Source organism: Balaenoptera musculus, chromosome 14 (genome assembly GCF_009873245.2).
Source record: "Balaenoptera musculus isolate JJ_BM4_2016_0621 chromosome 14, mBalMus1.pri.v3, whole genome shotgun sequence".
Classification (NCBI taxonomy): Eukaryota; Metazoa; Chordata; class Mammalia; order Artiodactyla; family Balaenopteridae; genus Balaenoptera; species Balaenoptera musculus.
This window is the reverse complement of record NC_045798.1, coordinates 74,689,648-74,711,710: the sequence shown is the minus strand read 5'-3', so window position 1 is coordinate 74,711,710 and position 22,063 is coordinate 74,689,648. Positions and strand designations below refer to the sequence as shown.

The window sequence follows — 22,063 nt, the reverse complement described above, 5'->3', positions numbered from 1 at the left end:
ACTCCACAAACAATTCCCAGACCACCCGAGGCTGGGCCTGCCCTGTCCTTTGGTAATTTGGGGCAGACTTGAGTGCCTTTTGACATCTTGGGCATTTTATTATTTTCAAAGACCATGTTGTGGTTGAACATTTCTTATGTTCTGTGTCTTTACACAAGTGATTATACAAGTGATTGTGTAAGCTCTTTTTATCTTACGATTCTTTCTACTTCCCAGGGTCAACATTCAATTATTAGCTGATTCAGTGTAAACTAACATACTGTTTAATCTTCAGGCTTTCCCATATTTCACAGGGCTTCATCAAAACATATAAATATTCATTTAATGTATATTTTAACTCCATACGTTGAAGGAAGACAGAAGAGAGTAACAACAACAATAACCGCTACTACTGTTACTATTACTACTGCTCTCATTATCATTGGCCCTTTCTTGGCCATTTCCTATATAAGAGGAACTATACCAAGTGCTTTATCCATCTAATTTAATGTTCAAAATAACCCTAACAATGTATATATTGATACTGCATTTTTCAGAAGAAGAAACTGAAGTGTAAGTTTATAACTTGTATTCATGAAACGAGGAAGTGGTGGAATCAGGTTTTCAAGCCCTGTTCTGCCTGACTTCAAAACAGTTGTCCAGGACTTCCCTGGTGGCACAGTGGTTAAGAATTTACCTGCCAGTGCAGGAGACACAGGTTCGATCCCTGGTCCGGGAAGATCCCACATGCCGCAGAGCAACTAAGCCCGTGCGCCACAACTACTGAGCCTGTGCTCTAGAGCCCATGAGCTACAACTACTGAGCCCACGTGCTCTAGGGCCCACATGCCACAACTACTGAGCCCGCGTGCTGTAACTACTGAAGCCCACAGGCCTAGAGCCCCTGCTCTGCAACGAGAGAAGCCACCGCAGTGAGAGTCCAGCACACCGCAACCAAGAGTAGCCCCCCGCTCGCCACAACTAGAGAAAGCCTGCGTGCAGCAACGGAGACCCAAGCAGCCAAAAAAAAAAAAAAGAGTTGTCCATACTGTGATACCATTCATTGTCTCCACGTTTTTGTATTTGTTAATAGTTTTGATTCATTCAGGCCTCCTCAATGCCGAGGCCTATGTTGCCACTAAGAAAGGGTCGAGAATGAACGTCCTGGGACAACTCAGTCTGGGCAGGGTGGCCGAGTGGCCATGCATCCCCTGGATTCTGGTTCCAGCAGCATCACTGAACAGTCCTGGACAGCTTGCCTAGACTCTCTGAATCTCCCAGTTCCTGATCACAAACAGCAGAGCACATATTATTTACTCCGGATAAAGCTGAATATTTTTGGCCCCTGGAGGTAACTGATTGGTCATTATTTCATGCAGGAAACATTGCTGGAGTTACACACTCCTTACTCTCTGCCCATTACTCCTGTCAGTGCCTAATTCCTTCTGTACCTTGTAATACAGAAACGGAGGAAGGAAGGAAGGATGAGAGCCCACAGGAGGCCAGGAAAGATTTAAAAAAAAGAAAGGGAAGATAAAGCCATAACTTGTAAATAATGTCTTAGATAGGTTCTTCCCAAGGAAAGAGTTCTGGCCAAGTTCAGTTCAGCCAAAATGTGTTGAATATCTGGTCTTTCAGACATTGGATTAAGTGCTCAAGGAAACTAAGACTCGATTCTTGTCCTGGAGGAGTTCATGATCAGTTAGAGGAGACAGACTGAGTATGATGATAGAGACGTACATGTCCTCCCATGACCCGAAGATATTCTCTGTAGAGCTACCTTTATCCTAGAGCCAAAAACTATACCGTGTTGTCACAGATCATACTTATTTCTCTAAGGCACTACCTCTTAAAATTTGCAAAAAAGGAAAGAAATCATAATAAATGGCAGACTCCATAATAGACTCAATACAAGGATGTGGGCAGCCTCTCCCTTCTAATTCAATGATGCTTCAGCCATCAAGGAGCTTAAGGTGTTTTAAAAATGGATATACCTTCCACCAGGAACATCCATTCCTGCACTTAGAAATCCTTATCGAATTGAGCTGTGTGTTGACCCACACATGTTATACTCCTGCGAACCATCACTTGAAGCAAATTTGTCTAGAGGTCATTACTGAGCTGTAGGTCCCAGCAGAGCCAGGGCTGCCATATTGCTTCCCTGTGGCTCTTGGGCTGTCCTGCCAAACCTACCACACATGCCACGTCTGAGAGTCCACTGGAAGTTCTCGTTACTTTCCCATGCGTTTGCAAAACACTTCAAGATGTCTGCTCACTCATATCAACATCTGGAATGATCAGGGACTGATTTCTTAAAACAAGTTCTTCTAATTCATGGTGGTGGTGTTTTTCTTTTTCCGGGGGTTGGGGGGGGGGTTAAGGGTATGCAGTTTTTGACCCATATTTCTTTTTCTCTGATGAAAAAATACTCATAAATGGAATATTTCATACTACCATTAATAGTTTTGCATAAAATGGGTAATTCCTTAGAGACAGGGAATTTTTTTTAATCAACCTCAATGGAGTATATAAGTTACATTTGATAAAATGCACCAATTTTAAGTGGACGGTTCTATGAGTTTTGACAAAGTATACACCCATGTGACCACAATGAAGGTACAGACATTTTCATCACCCTAAAATCCAGGGAAGACGTTAAAGATCACCCTAGTCCAAAGCCCTTTGTTTCCCGGAGTGGGAAGCAGAGACCCAGAGTGAGACAGTGATTTGCTTGAGCACTTATGTCTAGTTTGTCAGCTTCCTTGATAGCATTTCTCTGACCAGTCCTTCTCTTTGTCTCTCTGGCTTCCTTACTCGAGCCAGTTCTTCCGGGAGGAGATCTCCCCAGATCATGTCCTTGGCACACGCCTTCCCCGCGAGTTTTTATCCAATGCTCTTCTTCACCTGTCCCTCTGAAGACCGTCTCTAGCACACCTCCACCCTCACCATGCCCTTGAGCTGTGTAAGGCCTCAGACATCCTAAACAATTGTGTCCACAATGAATGTCATTAATACCTTTAATTCTCGTTATTAATGTCATTAATACCTTTAATTCTCGTCTTCCCCAAATTCGTGCTATAAAAACTTCTGTATTTAGCTCTTCTCCGATTTAACCTGCCTTGGTTAATGGTGACCTCATCCTCCAGACAGCTACACTACAATCAGTCTCTAGTCTTGGACTTCTCTGTTTTCCTTATTCCCCACATCCAGTGTGTTAGGAAATCCTATAGATACTCCTCCAACATTTCTTTAAAATCTGTTCTCATTTTGCAATTCCCACTGCCCTGTTTTAGACCTTCTCAATCTCTTGCCTGAAATATTTCAGTAGCCTTTTTAACACCTTTCTCTGCCTGCATTCTTTTCTTTCCAATGTCTCAACTGGGCCTAGACTGTGGCTCTCTGACCTACGATTAAATAAGGTTCAGACTTGGGAGGCACAGCCTAAAGGCTGTCTGAGGATATCCTGAGCCAAGGACAGGAAGTTTTTTCCCAGAGGGAAGCTGAGATTGCAAGAGAGAGGAGCTGGATTGGGGACCAAGCTGGAGAAGCAAGCCTGGTAGGTAGTGAGCGTGGGAGCCCCTTCATATGGGGCCCGATACATCCTCTGGGACAGGAGCCACTCCAGTGGGCCACACACTTCTGCAGCCCCTGAAACGGACTTAATACTCTTGCCTCTGTACCGAGAGAATACATTTTACTCATGTTACGGTGCTTTGAATGCTCTGTCCTGTGTTATGCGGAATTGTGTGTATATGTATATATATTTCTCCCACATTCGTTATCGTCAAGGACCACATTTAAATCTTAATCATCTCCACATCTTCTGTAACACCCAGGTCAGGGCAGAGGTGGCCTCTGGAGGCCTGCAGTCTGGGTTCATGTCCAGTTCAGCTACTAATTTGAACAAGTCACTTAAATATTCTGGGCTTCAGTTTTCCCATCTGTTAAAAAAAAAAATGGTTATGAGAATTAAATAATCTATGGAAAATGCTTGGGTTCGTGTGTAATAAGCTCTCAATTAAGTGTTGGTTGAATTAAGTCAAACTTAGTGCTTCCAGTTCTGAACTAATCTGAATTGAAATTTTTAATGGGACATTGAATCATTATTTAAGTAGTTCAGTATCTTAAATAGAAGATCCCTGCTCTCATCTGTAAGTGATCTGGAGGTAGCAATCCCACTTTTGGTGTTGTGTGAATTTCTCCCTCCAGTGACTTAGATCTGAAGTAACGTCAGTTGTATTTTGTTTTCCATAGGGGTTTATGTGTGTGAGGTATGGGATATGTCACGTCATATGATTAATCGGGTCCCTTCTGTCTTTCAAAGATATTACAAGTACGATCTCTAAGACTTCCTCATTTAATTCCCAAGTGACTGACCCCAGCCAGAAGTCTGAATCAGCAACTTGTGTTTATGTGTTCCTGTACTGAGCTCTCTCTGGAAATGCCTCATTTACATGGTGAAGTGCAGGAAAGGGGGCCGAGCAGCACTGGTGAAATTCTGCCCAATCGTAGCCCTGTGAAAGCAGAGAGTTCTTTAGCTTTGGGTAGTTTACAAGGAAGGTTCAGACATTTACATTTCAAGGGTCAGCATTTCATAAGGCTCAAGAGCTCCATGCACAGCTGCTGAGCAGAATAAAAGGCTGTGTCTTCTCTAAGCACAATTTGGGTTACTAACCTTGCATTTCAGTAGCCTTTCTCCCCTGGCTTTATCTCCTTCAGTCATTTTAGCTTTTGGCAGGGGGTGAAGGTGGGGGAGGGGGGCGCGGGAACTAGGCTCCTATAACTGAAACCAAAAATAATAGCTTAAACAAGATAGAAGTTTGTTTCTCTTGCACAAAACTGTTCAGGCGTCCTTAGCTCATATGGTGGCTGGGTGGCATTATGTGCTCACCTCCTTGTATGTTGATGCACCCGTTGCTGACATGTTGATCTCATTGTCCAAGATGGCACGCCACCTCCGGTCATGCGTGGGTCATTCCCACTCGTGGGAAGGTGAAGGGGGAGGGTCGCACCCCTTCCACTTAAGGGTGACACCTGAAAGCTGCACACATCAAGGCTACTCACATCCCACTCGCCAGGCTTATTCACAAGGCCGTACGTGGCGGATGAGAGGCTGGGAAATGGCTCCTTTATTCTGGGTGGTTATGTGCCCAGCTATAATTTGGGGTTTTGTAACAAAAGAAAAAAAAGAGAAAGTAGAGGAGGGGGAACAGCTAGCTATCTCTGCCTCAGTAATGACTTTCTGAAAATGCAGCTGTTGTGGGTAATTTGAGGCTTTTACTAGGGAAAAAAATAGAGGGCAATATATACTTTTAGGCCAACCCTGCCTGCCCACCACACCCAGGCCCGAGGTAACCCGCAGGATTCTGTGGGCCCATGTTAGCCTTGTGGTGCACCCACCGAGGAGATGAACCCATGTAAGGGTAGGGAGTGGTCTGTGTGAGCTGCCGGTCCAAGCCTTTGCTTATGAGTATAAATACACTTGACCCTTGGACAACACGGGGATTAGGGGCTCCAACCCTCACATGGTCGAAAAACCCCCTGTAACTTATAGTTGGTTCCTCTGTATCCGAGAATTCAACCAGCAGCAGGTCATGGAATACTGTAGTATTTACTATTGGAAAACATCCTCGTATAGGTGGACCCACATTGTTCCAGGGTCAGATGTAGATGTCTGAAAGTCAGTAGAAAATCGAAAACTTTTAAAGAGAAGAGCCCGTGGGCCTGCAGAGTGTATTATCCCCAGTGAAACACAGTTAATTGTGGGGTGTTTTTTGGGGTTTTTTTTTGTGTGTTTTTTGGCCACGCGCCATGTGAGATCTTAGTTCCCCGACCAGGGATCGAACCCGTGTTCCCTACAGTGGAAGTGCAGAGTCTTAACCACTGGACCACCAGGGAAGTCCGAAAACAGAATTAATTTAGACACTGGAAAGAATTTTTAAAGAAATTCTCATTAGTGCCCTCGAAGAAATTCTAGAGAAGGGTCGCATCTTAAATAAAACAAGCCCTGTGGACCAAAGAACATTTGGAAAGAAGAAGGAGGCAGTGTTTAGAAACAGGCTTATGGGTTATTTGCCTTTGAGCTCTGGCTCTGTCCAGGATGCTATTCTATCCCACGTTGGCAGTGAGAAGTTAACTTTTTCCTCTGAATTTTAAAATATAACGTCTTCTCATTACGAAAGTAACACCTGATGATTATACAAAACTTAGAAAATACAGGCAAGCAAAATGAAGGCAATTTCGATGCCTGGAAGTTTGCAGTTTAGGTGTCAGAGAGGTGAGAGTTGAGATCCTGAGGCTGGATCCACCTTTGAAGAAGAGAAAGGAGTGTGTTTCCACTGTGTTATATTCATTCGGGAATATAACCAATATTTTATAATAACTTTAAATGTATTATAATCTATAAAAATATTGACTCTCACTATGTTCTACATCTGAAACTGATATAACATTGTAAATCAACTGTACTTCAATAAATAAATAAGTTAGTAAATAAACAAAGCGACAGGAGTGAGGAAACAATGGCGGAACTGCAGAGAAAGTCCAGAGTGGGAGGAGAAGGAAGAGGAGCAGTCAGGAAACTTCTGGACTGCCTTGGTAACCACCGCAGATGACTTGTATTGCTCCATTTATCATGAATATTTTAGTGCCTGAAGATAGGATTTTCTTGATGAATGCTACCCTAGAATATTACTAATAACATTGAGGTGTTTCTAGAATGCTTAGAAAGTTAAGAATAGAATAAAAATAAATCAACAACTAGGGCTTTGGGTCCTACAGTGTCACTGCATACGATGAACGATGTTGCTGCAAGGAATAATCTGCACTTTCCAGGCTCTGTCTTTGGACAGTGACCCACGATTCACAGCTATCAGCGCCTCGGAAAACTGGCAACCGTGGGAACAAATGTGAGCAGAGATGCACTGGTTTAAATGTGTCCCACAGGTGGGGGAAATTGTTCCATTAAAATCCTCCCTAAGGCAAGCCTATTAAACCAGTTATTTGAGGTGCAAAAAGAATGAACATCCTATTAAATAGTACACCGAATCCCTAAAGCAATTTCTTAATAAATACTGTATATTGATTCCAGGTGACTTGGTCAAAAACAGTTGGGTTGAAACCTAGTTGGTCCAGTTTATCCAAAATATAACTGCTCAGTTTCTGGGTTAAGCGAGTCATGCTGGGCGCCTATCTGCTCAAACACGCTCCTGAACGTGACTCCTTACCCAGCTTTCAAAATCACAAGTTTCTGAAACTGTTGTCAAGCCTGGCATTAGAAATGTACCAAACCACCCTGAAAATCCCTAAAGACCCCTTTATTATTTTATTTTCTCTTACTATATACAAAATCAGTACCTGGTCATTACAGAAAAATCAGGAAACACACAAAAACAAATATGAGGAGCCCTGTTGTAGCTCACCCACATGAAAAGAACCATGAATACACAGTGTCTTTATTTTTACTGTAAAAATTTCACTACCTGTGTATATATAAGCATATACATAGATACAAGTTTGTTTTATTTTGTTTTTCACACAGATAATACCAAACTACCTTTTCCCATTTGTTATAATTTTTTCTTATGTTTCAGAAATGATCACCTTATCACCTGATTAGGGAAAAGGCAGTCAGCAAACAAGATAACAAGGGTGGATGAGGTAGAAAACTCATTTGGGGAGGCAAGGCAGGAGGAAAACATGTGTGAGAAGGGAGCTGGGGTGTCTAGTGTTGGCATCGTTGCAAAGAGGAAGTTAATCAATCCCAAGTTCTTATCTCTTTAACGTCAGCCCTGTACTCCAGTCAGCCCTTGGCTGAGGTCCTTGACCCTGGGGTTTGAGGAACACTGATGTACCGGGGAGATAGGCGCTGGCAGGCACATCACGTGAAGGCGCCTGCACGTGTTCTCAGCCTGCAACTGGGGCTTTTGTCCACACGTCCCCCCTCTGCAGGGCTCCAGGGTCCTTGAAGGTGGCCATCACAGTGGGGACACAGCAGGAAAACCACATTTCCTTCTACATTTTCCAGTGGACTTAACATATGCCAGCACTGTCCTAAGCTGCATCTTAACTCATGAAATCCTCCCACCAAGCCAATGACGTGAGTACTATTACTCTCCCATTTTACACAGAAGGAAATCAAGTTAGAGAGACTTTACGTCGCTTGTCTAAGGCCCCACAGCTGGAAAGCAGCGGTGCCTGGATTCAGACCCAGGTAGCACATCCCCAAGGAGCAGGGTCCTAACTACCAGCTCTTCTGCTTTTTGGGTAGGTGCACGATGAATGTTTGTTGAATGAATAAATTATCACTTGCAGCCTTGGAGGATAAATACCTTTTGGTTATAACTTTAACTCCATCTGAGAATAACCTTTTCACACGCATTTAAAGAAATTTTTTTTCTGTAATTCACACAATTAAAACCCACATGAAACCATGACCAGGGTGTTCATGGTTAGAGGGATCACTTCAACAGTGTTCCTTCCTCACTTGATCATTTTGTGTATATGTGGTAAAATATACATAATATAAAATTTACCATTTTAGCCATTTTTAGGTGTGTAGTTCAGTGACGTTAAGTACATTCACATTGTTGTGCAACCATTACTACCATCCACCTCCAGAACTTTTTCATCTTCCCAAACTGACATTTTCGACCCATTTGTAGCCTGTATCGAAATTTCCTTCCTTTTTAAAGATGAATAATATTTCGTTGTGTATATATACCACATCTTGTTTATCCAGTCATCTGTCGATGGACATTTGGATTGTTTATACCTTTGGCTATTGTGAAAGATGCTGCTATGATCAAATATCTACTTGAGTGTGCTTTCAGTTCTTTTGGGTACATACCCAGAAGTGGAATTGCCAGATCATGTGGTAACTCTGTTTATTTATTTTATTTTTTTTATTTTTTTTGCGGAACCACTAACTGTTTTCCTCATTTGATTTTGACCACCAGTAATTGTGCATAGAAGAGCAGATTATACCTAAAATACTCCTTAGGAGTCTCTTAATCTCGTCACTGAGATTTGGCAGTAACAAGCTTATATGTAGATGAATAAATAGGTTTGTTTGGGTTGGCTTGTTAGTTTGCTGATGCCATAGTAAACATGATATTATTCCATTTGCCTGGGAGGAGCACTTTCTGGTTAAAAGGCTGGAACCAAGCATGTCTAGCTGGGAGGTGAGTCATTTCACTGGGCTCTGTTCTCAGGTCATCTGGTGTGAAAGGAATTCTAGTAGCTCCTACGAAGTCGTGCAAAGCTCGATAAAAGTTTCCGCAAAGGAAGAAAGTTAAAAGGAAGAGAGGAAAGCTTCCTCATTCTCAGGAGCTTGACCAAAAGATCCAGGACCACTATTAGATGCTCAAGCCTTTAATATTAGCCCCAAGGGATCCGTGGTCTGTGTTCTTCCTGGCAGAAGTTTCTCATGGGCCCCCGGCTCGGGCATACCACAGCGCGGTTGGGCTGGTAAGAAGAAACGATGTAACTTGGCTCTACGCTTCCTCTGTCTCATCTGTCTTCATTTAGGACTGACTGGTTGAGGATGCGAGGAACCCACCATCTGTCTGCCTTTAGAAGCCATCACCAGGAGGGCTTCACTATCTTGGAATGAAATATTAAATTGGAAGGGTTCTTTATTTTTTTAATCTTTATTTTATATGGACTGTAGTTGCTTTACGGTGTTGTGTTAGTTTCAGGTGTACGGCAAAGTGATTCAGTCATACATATACATGTATCTATTCTTTTTCAAATTCTTTTCCCCTTTAGGTTATTACAGAGTATTGAGCAGAGTTCCCTGTACTATATGGTAGATCCTTGTTGGTTATCTATTTTAAATACAGTAGTGAGTATATGTCAGTCCCAAACTCCCAATTTATCCCTCCCTCCACCACCCTCTTTCCCCTTTGGTAACCATAAGTTTGTTCTCTGTGTCTGTGAGTCTGTTTCTGTTTCGTAAATAAGTTCATTTGTATCATTTTTTTAGATTCCGCATATAAGCTGTATCGTATTGATATTTGTCTTTCTCTGTCTGACTTACTTCACTCAGTATGATAATCCATGTTGCTGAAAATGGCATTATTTCATTCTTTTTAATGGCTGAGTAACATTCTGTTGTATATATGTACCACATCTTTATTCATCTGTCGATGGACATTTAAGTTGCTCCGTGCCTTGGCTATTATAAGTAGTGCTGCAGTGAACATTGGGGTGCATGTATCTGAAAGAGTTCTTGAAAAAACATTTGGGAACTCTGTGTGCCTGGGCAGAATTATCTACTCGTGGGTGGGTGAGGTGCTATTGGTATCCTAGTCTTGAGCTTCTTGGGTACAGTTTTCCAAAAGAATATACCTTCTGCCTCTTGCCCAGTAGGCAAAGGGTATCAGGCTAACTTCTTGGGTTTGAGGTGAGAACAGGAAGTCTAATTTCTCATCAGGCTTTCAGGTCATCTTGCTTTCTTCTGGCCTCCACTTTCCTCAGTATCTGGCATCTCCAGTTTCGACGGCTTACCGAGGTTCTGCAGGGTAGGTTGGCTGGTCTCTCCATGATCACCTCTTCTAGAAGCACTCAGGTTTGAAGTTATCCCACTTTGCAAAATCACTTCCCATCCTTCTGTCCACAGGCCATGTTCATATTCAGTTAACCCTTGAACAACATGAGCTTGAACTGTACAGGTCCACTTAATGCACAGATTTTTTTTCAATAAGTATTCAATACACAGTCGGCTCTCCGTATCTATGGACGGATATGGAGCACCAACTGTATTCATTGTACTCTGCCATTTTATATAAGGGACCACAGCATCCATGGATTTTGGTATATCGGGGCTCCTGAAACCAATCCCCTGCAGTTATCGAGGGACAACTGTATTATCGTCCAGAGTTAGAAAGGTCTCCTAAATCCATGGGATATGAGTTTGCATTTTATTTCTTGTTCTCCTTGTTATTTGGAGTTAACTGGTGAAAGAAGACGATGACAAAAATTTTACTTTTCTATCATCTTGAAATCAGAAGTTTCTCTCCCTCCCCTCCCTTCCCCTTCTCTTTTGTTTTTGGAAGAAGAGATGGCATCTGCCATTGACTAAGAAATGGAAGAAAGAGATGAGTCATGAGAGAAAAGCATCTGGGAAGAGTTGCTTTTGCTGTTTTCTTGCTGTGTTCATAAAGCTGCGACTTAGAACCATTCTGACCCCGAACCAGACCGTGTTCTAGGCACCTTTATTTTATTATCTATAATCCTTGTGTTAATCCTATAAAGCAAATTTTATTGTTCATGTTTTATCCGTGAAGAATCTGAGGCTCAGCAAGTTTAAGAAATGAGCCCAAGGTCACATCCCAAGCTCTTTTAAAATTTAAAAAATTTTTTTATTTTATTTATTTTTTGGCTGTGTTGGGTCTTCGTTGCTGCCCGCGGGCTTTCTCTAGTTGCGGTGAGCGGGGGCTACTCTTCGTTGCGGTGCGCGGGCTTCTTATTGCGGTGGCTTCTCTTGTTGTGGAGCACGGGCTCTAGGCGCGCAGGCTTCAGTAGTTGTGGCCCACGGGCTTAGTTGCTCCACGGTATGTGGGATCTTCCTGGACCCGTGTTCCCTGCATTGGCAGGCAGATTCTTGTCCACTGCGCCACCAGGGAAGCCCACATCCCGAGCTCTTTAAAGGTCAGAGCCAGAATTGTAAGCCAGGTCTGCTTAACTCCAGAGCCTTTGCTCCATCTAGCTTGGCACCAAATTCTCTAATAAGTGTAGTTCTTTCTCATATTTTAAAAAGCCTGGTATATTTGGTGCATGTCTAGGCAGCTATGCAAAGGAAACCTCAAGTAAACCTTAGGAAAATTTACTGTTGCCTTGGAGCAAGTGTTGAAATACGTCTTGCCTCCTAGCTCACTTGACCTTTCGAGGTCCCTTCTTCTGGCCCTCTAATTCTGTAGGCAGTGTTTTTTTGTGTTTGTTTTTTTTTTTTAATTCTTTTCGAGAATCTGGTAACTCACAGCAGACAGTTGGATGATGAGATCTCTGTTATCTTCATTTTCCCGATTTAGTTTTCCCTTCCAAAAGCTTTCACACACACTTGGCTGGTGGGATATATTTCTGGCTGCATAGTTTTTATTTATGATTTTTTAATGTGTGTTAATACTCAGGGGCACCCAGGGGAAACATCTACAGACTTTCCTGATTACCAGATGTCACCCTTTCTATGTAACAACCATCTAATCACCACTTCCCCTTGCCAAGAAATGAGAAAAGCATTTGCGTTTGGAAAAACCACGTTGTGACAAAGTGAAGCGTATTAAGGACTGCCTCCCCTGATTCCACATGAGCTTTTCCTGTCTTAGTTTGTTTTCTAAAAGATAAAAACCGCACGGCCATACTCGCAGTTAGATCTAATAAGTGTCTGTGCTTGCATAATGAGGAGATTTCAGTTTGGCTGGCTCAACTTCATTATACGTGAATTATGTTGTAAGTAATCTCTGAAACAGTATAACATGTATGGCCAGTGTTTATTTTGTTATGCTTTGGACTATTTCATTGTTTACGTGGTGGTTTATGATTGATGGGTATTTAATATGCAAAATAATGCCGTGTTCCCAGGAGGGTACAGTGGAGCCTCCGACCTCCTCCTCTCAAGCAGAGAGATAGTGTTAGTTATGCAGTTAAAAAACAGCCAAGGGGAAGTTAGTTCTTCGCTGAGCAGATATTTAAATGAAGCATGTCCATCCTGAAGCTCAGATTTTCTGACAGAGCTCCGTAGCCTCTTGAAAGCATATCAAATCACTATGTTATCATTTAATTCCATAAAAAAGCAAATGACAGGTGACTTTTGGCTCCACTGTGTGCATGGTCCCAAGCCCTTGAAATGCTCAGAAAGGTTAGAGTGCCCAAGTTTAATGTCTTAGATGTAGAAAAACAGATTATAAGGATTTCATCCATTTGCATGAACTTTAAAATGCCATAGAACACCTCAGAGGCAATACCTTAGATGTGCCGTTTAGGTAGAAACAGACAAATAGAACCATCTGTTTAAACGTGGTGTTATACTTGAGATGTATCAAAAGCACATGTTTTGCCCCTCCATCCAACTTTCTCATGAATCACTCGAGTTTCGAATCTTCTAGTGCACTGCTTCCTCCTATAGTTTTCTGTAGGACAGCCTTAAATAATACAGTAAGTAATATCCGTGAAATTTTAATGAATGCTCTGTTAAGCCAGTTTTCTTTTTGGTTGTTAGGAACTTGGACTTTCTTTTTTTTAATTAATTAATTAATTTTATTTATCTTATGGCTGTATTAGTTCTTTGTTGCTGCACTCGGGCTTTCTCTAGCTGTGGCGAGCAGGGGCTACTCTTCATTGTGGTGTGCAGGCTTCTCATTGCGGTGGCTTCTCTAGTTGTGGAGCACGGGCTCTAGGCACCCAGGCTTCAGTAGTTGTGGCATGCAGACTCAGTAGTTGTGGCTCGCGGGCTCTAGAGCGCAGGCTCAGTAGTTGTGGCTCACGGGCCCAGTTGCTCCGCGGCATGTGGGATCTTCCCGGACCAGGGCTCGAACCCGTGTCCCCTGCATTGGCAGGCAGATTCTTAACCACTGCGCCACCAGGGAAGTCTGGAACTTGGACTTGCTTAAACCATGGAAAACTAGGCAGAGTTTATTTCACAGAATGTAAAGGTAGGTCTTCTACCACTGTTACATCTACCACTGTTAAAAATAATAATCATCATAAATTTATACCCCACGGGCTTTTCTTGTCATGTAAAATTACAATGCAGTTGGAGATATTGGGGAATTAGGTCTAACGGGAAGACTCTGGATGTTGCCCCAGATCGCTCGTATCAGTAAACTACATACACATAAGTATTTCCTTTTAACATAAAATATGTCAATGAGAGATTAAAAAATAATATATATTGAGTGGACAAGTACAGGCAGGCAAATGTATCCTCTGTTGAGGGTGGGGTTGAGCTTAGCTATTTCACTCAAGTCTGCTTTGGGAGCATCCCAAATGCCATTGTTTTTATAATGGAAGCCCACTTATTTTGCTTTGGAAGTAGGATTAGCTGCTGCATCTGGGCTGCGCGTGAGATGTTACAGGAAGGAATGAGGTAATACTGCTGAACCCGATTAGGCATCAGAATGTTCTCGTACTAAATGTGATGTTTATAAATTGTATAAAGTAATAAAAATTTTCTGAATTTTTAAAGCTTGGGGAAAAGATTGCTTAAGTTTCTCCTATGAGTGGTCATTCATTTAGCAGACCAGTTCACAAAACTTGATTTGACCAGTAAGATTACACTGACTTGCAAAAGTAGAAAATAATGCTGTTAAATTATTTTTTACTAAGATGGGATGGAAAAAATGCATTTAAGTGTGTCTCTTCTTAAAGAGACAGAAGGTCTTGTCTAGTCTGGTCGAAGGTTCTGGCCATTTGATGAAAGTGGAAACTTGCTTTAGGACACAGATAATGCCTAATTTTCCAAATCAGTGGTTTGTGCCCCTGATTCATATATACAGATGACATGTTAACACAGGTGGCATGATAGGTTGCAGGTGATATGCAGTTCCTAGCTGGTAGATCCTATTTAACTTATTCCCTTTCTGTTCCACCTGGAAAGCATATCCAAATGCAAATGAGTCAGAATGACATTGCGCTGAGAATAACCTTGAATCTGATTTCTCTTATGGTTACAAAGAAGAGTATTTTTAATGGCAGTTTAACCCTTATAGTCAACTCCAAATATCTTGGTAAGTTCTTGAGATTTGCAGATTCACAGGACCCTGGTTAATTCTTGCTCTCTGATTTAACATAAACTAATGTTGAAAGTGGTAAAGGGAAGCTTACTTAGAAACCAGCTGGGAGAGAAGGGAAGGGAAAAGTGATGGAGATTGGAGAGATGGAGAGCTGAGATTTCCCACTTTTTCATTCATTACAAGTATATCTTCCTTTACATCATTGAACATAGTTACATGTTTGCGTCTGATAATTCCAACCTCTGGGTTATCTTAGAGTTGACACCATTAATTGTCTTTTCCCTTGAGAATAGGTCACATTTATACATGTTGTGTTGTAGAGACCCTGCATCCTGATACATTCATCCAAAGAGTATTGATATTTTCCTTTTAGCAGACAGTTAATTTGATTAGACAAAAAGTGAAAACTGTTTGGCCTGTAGAAGTGGCAGCTCAAGTCTTCATTCAGCCCCTTTTGTCTTTAGCTGAGATGTTTTGGATCTGCTCTTCACACACATGGGTTAGGGGTTACCAGAAACTTGGACAGAGTTTATACACAAAATTCAGGGCTCTCCTTCTCTAGCACTGTGCTTTCCAGGATTCCTTCTCAATTTCTCATGGCTCTGGATCCCAAGGCTTTGTCCTCTGTTTGATCAGGCCAAAAAATACTGCAGGTTTTCTCTCAGACTTTTAGCTTCCACCTGGCAACTGTGATCTGCAGACAAGATAAAGCCCTAAAAAGCAGGAATATTACCCTCTGTCAGTCCCTTGTTGAAAATTTCAACTGTCCTCCTAAATCTGTCTGCTTTAACTCTCCAGAATCATCAGGTAGTTGTTTGCTTCTGTTTTGTCCAGAGTTTATTGTTGTTGTCTGCAGAGGGGGCTGGTCTCTTAGGAGGTCACAACTCCATACCAGAGATACGATCCCTACAGTAGAGATTTGCATTTTGAACTGATGGCACCATTTCTTGGGCAGAGATGTAAGTCTTGGATGTTTATGTTAAAATTTGCCTGTTAGCCGTTCTTAAAATTCAGATATTTTAGGTATCTTTAGGTACCTTATGTGGTACAGGTGTTTAAAAAAAAAAAGGGGGGGGGGGAGTCAGAATGCTTGGATTCCAGTCCCAGGCTTGATAATAATAAGTTACCTAATTATTATATGGTAATTATCAATCATTATGTTATAATTAGCCTAATGTTACTGTAATTAGCTCATATAATTAGCAAGTCATGTGAATCCTTGACCTGTAGGATGATAAGCCACTAATCATCTAATATAAATATCTTGAAGTCTCAGGGTTAATTCACTTCATAGGATTCAAAGGATTAATGTCCTATATTAGGTGGGGAAAAGGTGTGGTCATATGGTAGTGATAATATTTTTTCTGTTTATCTCAGATTCCTTCTACCCCGACTTTCCTTTATGCCTCAGTTCTTCCTGGGCGCAAGTTATTTCATTCAAAATCACTTATTGTAAAGAATTTTATTTTTAATCTAACATAGCACATTTAAAATGCATTTTTGTTTGTCTCTTAGGAGGAAGTGCTGCAAAGGGTATAAATTTGTCCTTGGACAATGCATCCCAGAAGGTATGTAATATAACGGATTATATCTTCTCACCTTGTTTATGACTAATAACCAGAGGTCTGTAACGTTCAGATGTACATGGAACATATGTATGTTACCGGTGCATGCATGTGTAATTTCTCTCTTTTTTTGGCTCTAAATTCTTCTAATGCCAATTTGGTTATACATGTCAGGCTCTATCTAAATCATTACATAGCATTTACATGTATATTGAGTAATTCTTGTATCTCCGGTTTTGTGTTGTAGAGGCTGTAATTCCCTAGTCAGTATTTCATGCACAGTTAGAACACAGCCATCTTCCCCAACCTCTCTACCTGCTTTTCATCTGCTAAAAGTGAAGCCCCTTGATCATCAGCAAACACTGCTCAGCCCAGCACTGAAGAGACAGAGTGATGTAAGACGTGGCCCAGCCCTCAAGCTGGGAGACAGCATGTGGATGGCATGGAATCAGAGAGACCTGGATTTTAATCATGCTTCCATGTTGTCGTAATCCATTTGCACTGCTGTGACAAAAATACGTTAGACTGTGTGGAGGCTGGGAAGTCCAAGAGCAAGGCACTGGAAAGTCCAGTGTCTGGTGAGCGCTTCCTGGTTCATAGACAGCCATCTTCTTGCTGTGTCTTCACATGGTGGAAAGGGCAAGGGAGCTCTCTGGAGTCTCTTTTATAAGGGCACTAATTCCATTTATGAGGGCTTCACCCTCGTGATCTAATAATCTCCCAAAGGCCCCCACCTAATACCATCACACTGGGGGTTAGGGTTTCAAAATACGAATTTCAGGAGGACACAAACATTCAGTCCATAACACACATCCTGCTAGCTATGACCTTGGGCACGTGACTTTTTAAACCTTAGTTTTTGCAGAAAGTGTTAGTACTTGACTCATGTGGTGGCTTTAAGAGGATTACCGCATGTAAAGTACTTGGAACAGAGGCTGGCTCTTATTAAGTGCTTGATAACTCGTGGTTGCTGTTATTACTAACAACTGCAATATGCATAGTAGAGGCACACATATTGCAGAAGGGGCACATAGTCCCAGAGACCAGAGCGGTCAGAGGTGGTCTCGAGAAGGAGAGGAGTTTGGAGCTAGGTTATGAGGAAGGCTGCTCAGGACTTAGACAAGAAGGAGGAAGAGAACTGTAAAAGATTCCAGGCAGAGCACTGATACAGAAAACACTAAGAACTGTTGGAAGAGCATGAGATTAGTTTGCCCAGGGCTGGGCTGGGGACAGGTGAGTAGGTAATGGGAAATAGTTTTCTTCACTGTTGGCCAAGAATCCAGGTCTCTCTAGTGGACTTGGAGCCCAGCCAAGCTAATTACATTGCATTATCTCATAGGGAGCAGTTTCTTTATCAGTTAGAGATAAATGAATCCTTCTTATTTATTGCGCTCTTTTACAGAAGAGTTCATTAAGCCATAGCTGTCAACTCCGAGAAAGCTGCTTTAGGAAGGCTGGTTAGGAAATCTCTTCACATACGTTGGTTTATATTGGTCTCTCCAAGATGGAATTTCTCACTGCCAGCTAGTTCTGTTCAAGCTCGGTGGGAAAAAAAAACCACAGAGGTCAAAATAATTGCATTCTTTTATAAGCCAGCTTTTCTCAGCCACCAGCTGAGTCCTTTATATTTCAATTTTGCAGATACAGAAAGATAATGAAGTTTAGGCCCATCAATTTAAGATCCCAGTTAAGGACCTTTCCCAACCTGATTAAAAACACATTACATGGATACCACATGCTTAGAGTTTCTTTAAATGATAGGTGTTGTGGTTTCAAACATCTAAGCCTAGAACCAGTCTCCCTCTCCCTGCAGTAAGACGTTATCAGCACCTAAGATTAATGTAACTTAGAACTGAATATTTCCAAGAAAAGTGGTCCCAAGTGCTGAAAGTTGCTTTGCCGTAACTAACTCTGTTCTGTCGCTTTTCACTAGAACACTTCTTAAAGTTGATTTGTTTTCCTCTGTGGGAATAAGTCAGTGTGTGTGTGTGTTTGTGTTTATGACTAAAGATATCTTTCATCATAAATGTTTCTGTTACCCAAGGATGCAAAGTGTAGGATTTCAGAAAAGATGGTGTATTAGTCACGATTCTCCAGAGAAACAGAGATTTATTTTAAGGAACTGGCTCCCGAGATTGTAGAGGCAGGCAAGTCCAAAATCTGCAGGGTAGGCCAGCAGGCTGCAGACCTCAGGAAGAGTTACAGTTTGAGTCTGAAGGGCCATGTGCTGGCAGAATTCCCTCTTTATCAATGGAGGGCCATCGTTTTTCTATTTAGACCTTCAACTGATTGGAGGAGACCGGCCCACAGTGTGGAGGGCAATCTGCTTTACTCAGCGTCTACTGATTTAAATGTTAATCTCATTAAAAAAAAAAAAAAAATCTCTGCAGAAAATTCTAGAAAAATGGCCAGATACTTGGGTACTGTGGCCTAGCCAAGTTAACCTTTAAAATAGCCATTACAGATAATAGAAAGAGATTAGAATTTCTAAACAAATATGCTAGTGAGTAGAAGCTGCCATTTAAAAGTGTTGTTGCCTCATTTGTTTAAGTGTCAGCAACTTGTGGCCTGTGAGCCACATCTGGCCCACCACCTGGTTTGTAAATAAAGCTTTATTGAAGCACAGACATACCCATTCGCTTAAATTTTGTCTATGGTGACTTTTGCCCTGCAACAGCAGAATTGAGTAGCTGCAACAAAGCCCTGCAAAGCCAAAAGTATTATCTAGCCCCTTTACAGAAAAAGTTTGCCAACCCCTGCCATGATTGTTATCTACATTGCCCAGGGGGTAGGGTAATCAGATTTGTTCTAGTTCAGCAACTACTAATTGAACTTAAACTGTAGGAAGAGAATAGTGCTGGTTACTCCAGGGGACACAGTTCCTTTCAGTTATCCAAACAATCATTAGAACTAATAGTAAAAGAAGCTAAAAAGCAGGTCGAGCTTTGACTAGGTGTCAGGCACTGTGCTTAATGCATCATCCAATTTATTCTTCCTAAAAGCACCATGAAGCTGGTCTTATTGTTCTCCCTATTTTACAGATAAGGAAGTTGAGTCTTAAAGACCTCAGGATCACAGAGAGAGTGGCAGAGTGGCTCCAGACCCTGTGCTCTTCATCATACCGCTTCATGCCTCCTAGAATAGAGCCTGGCACAGAGTAGGCATTCAGCAAATATGGCAGAGCAGGATCGAGTCCTGTGGGGATTGGTGGGATGCAGAAACTAAACTCTGTTGAGGACTTCAAGGAAGTCTTCTTAAAAAAGTGACGTTTGCATTGGGACTTGAGAAACTAGATAGGGTATCAACAGTAATAAAATGCTGAGAGTAAGAGTGGAGGGGTTGATTGGACATTATAAAGGGTGAAAACAGAATAAACAAAAACGTAACAGTAAGCCATGGATGTGATAAGGGATGATGGGGAAGAGAGTGTATTCCTTATCAAAGTGTAAGGAATTCATAAATGAGTCTTAAGGTTGGAAGCGTAGTCTCAGGGATAGAACACCAGACCTCAAATGCAAGAGTGTGAGCCATTTATATTTAATGTTGATGAGCATAGCATTTACAGGCTTTTTGAGCAAGGTGGTGACACTCACAGAGCTATACTTTCAGAATATTACTGGCCTGATGGTGTTACATAGAGTGGACTTAAGGGGGAAGAATCTTGAGATGAGGATTTACAAGGGAGGTTCTGAAGATCTGAGTTAGAATGGTGCCAAGAGAAATAGGACAGGTGAAAATAGAGAAACTATAGAGGGAAAAGCTACAGAGCAGGAAGCTGGTGGTCTCTGGAAAACCATCAAAAATGGAAAGTTGAATAAATTCACTAACCTTGCTACCTCCAGAAACCCCACAAAGTAGAGCAGGGGGAAGGTGTATTGTGGATGCCGGGGGTTCACAAAAGACATATAAACCCACAAAAACAAAGAAAAAGGAAGAGGAGATAACAACAACAAAAATTTGGAATCTGGAGAACAGAGAGGTTGTAAATAACTTAGCAAAATGGGAAAGATGAATCCTTAATCAACATCAGGGGAAACTAAGGAGCAATCCAATTTACACCAAAACAAATAACAATCAGAAAAACTAAAAGTTTCCAGAAGCAGAGGTACTAGGAAGTGAAAAACGATGTCAACACAGAAGGATTGACTGAAAATCTGTTTAAGAAGAAGTCAGACTCCCAGAACTTGTCCTTCACTCCACAGAGACAGAATATTGCACCTTCCAAGACCAAGCACAAGACCAGAGATGTATTCTTTTGAGAGGGTACTTGGAAGCTGTTGGGACTGAGGGTGCCAGTCAGAGGTGAAGGTAGGGTTCTGATACTGAAAATGGAAGGATTTAGAAAGGATTGATGATGCATTAAATGTTACACTCAACCTTCTTCTCCACTTGAGTTCCAAAAGTTCCTGACTTTACTGTCAGGCAAGGATTTGGAAATGTCTTCTGTGCATGTTCTGGATGATTCAGGAAAAAAGTCCTAAAGAAACTGACATTGAAATGCACGAGGCAAATCACTTAAATGAAGCCCAGGCTACTTACAGTAGCCAGGACACAGAAGCAACCTAAGTGTCCATCGACAGATGAATGGATAAAGAAGATGTGGCACATATATACAATGGAATATTACTCAGCCATGAAAAGAAACAAAATTGAGTTATTTGTAGTGAGGTGGATGGACCTAGAGTCTGTCATACAGAGTGAAGTAAGTCAGAAAGAGAAAAACAAATACTGTATGCTAACACATATATATGGAATCTAAAAAAAAAATGGTTCTGATGAACCTAGGGGCAGAACAGGAATAAAGACGCAGACATAGAGAATGGACTTGAGGACACGGGGAGGGGGAAGGGGAGGCTGGGATGAAGTGAGAGAGTGGCATGGACATATATACACTACCAAATATAAAATAATAGTTAGATAGGAAGCAGCTGCATAGCAGAGGGAGATCAGCTGGTGCTTTGTGACCACCTAGAGGGGTGGGATAGGGAGGGTGGGAGGGAAGCTCAAGAGGGAGGAGATATGGGGATATATGTATATGTATAGCTAATTCACTTTGTTATACAGCAACAACTAACACAACAATGTAAAGCAATTACACTCCAATAAAGATGCTAAAAAAAAATTAAGCCTAGTGTTTATAAAGTCTACCACATGCAAAGAGCTTCCATTTAGCTGATTTTATAGCCTTCTATTCAATATTTAGCTAATTTTATAGCTTTGCTTCTAGTTAGCTATAAATTTTTTATATTTTAGCTATCGTATTTAACCATGAATCAGTTACAGCAGACGTCCAAACAGGAAAAGGATCACCAGTCATTAGAGGAAAACCTACAAAAGAAACATACAGGAAAAAAAGAAAAAGAGTCTTAGAGAAAACACCACACAGAAAGAAGAAAACTTCAAAGTAACTACCATTTATACGTCAGTGAGTTGCAAAAATGGTATAGCATCCATGGGACCAGAACATGGTGTTATTAAAAAAGGTCATTCAAAGAAGAAATAAAGAATCCTTGGAAATTAAAAACATGATAAAATGAGAACAGGAAAAAGGTTGGGAGATGAGATTGTGAAAATCTCTCAGGACCTGGAGCAAAAGATCAAAGAAATAAAAAATAGTAAAAGAAAAATATGAGAATATTATTAGAGGACCAGTCCAGGGGATGCAACATCCAAATAAGAGTTCCACACAGAACAGAGGAAGAAGAAGAGAGTAAATCATTAAGGATATAATTCAAGAAAATTCTCTAGAATTGAAAGATATGAATTTCTAGATTAAAAGAGCCTACCA

At 41.4% G+C, this 22,063-nt stretch overlaps 1 protein-coding gene across 4 annotated transcripts in view; it reads left to right on the top strand.

Annotated features, from left to right (window-relative positions):
• The window catches only part of CCBE1 (collagen and calcium binding EGF domains 1), a 241,427-nt gene that overhangs the window by 181,311 nt on the left and 38,053 nt on the right, over positions 1-22,063 (top strand). For all 4 annotated transcript variants that reach the window (XM_036874261.1, XM_036874263.1, XM_036874262.1 and 1 more), the window contains exon 3: positions 16,226-16,278. In XM_036874261.1, the coding sequence (XP_036730156.1) occupies positions 16,226-16,278 (53 nt within the window). The remainder of the gene's footprint in view (positions 1-16,225; positions 16,279-22,063) is intronic.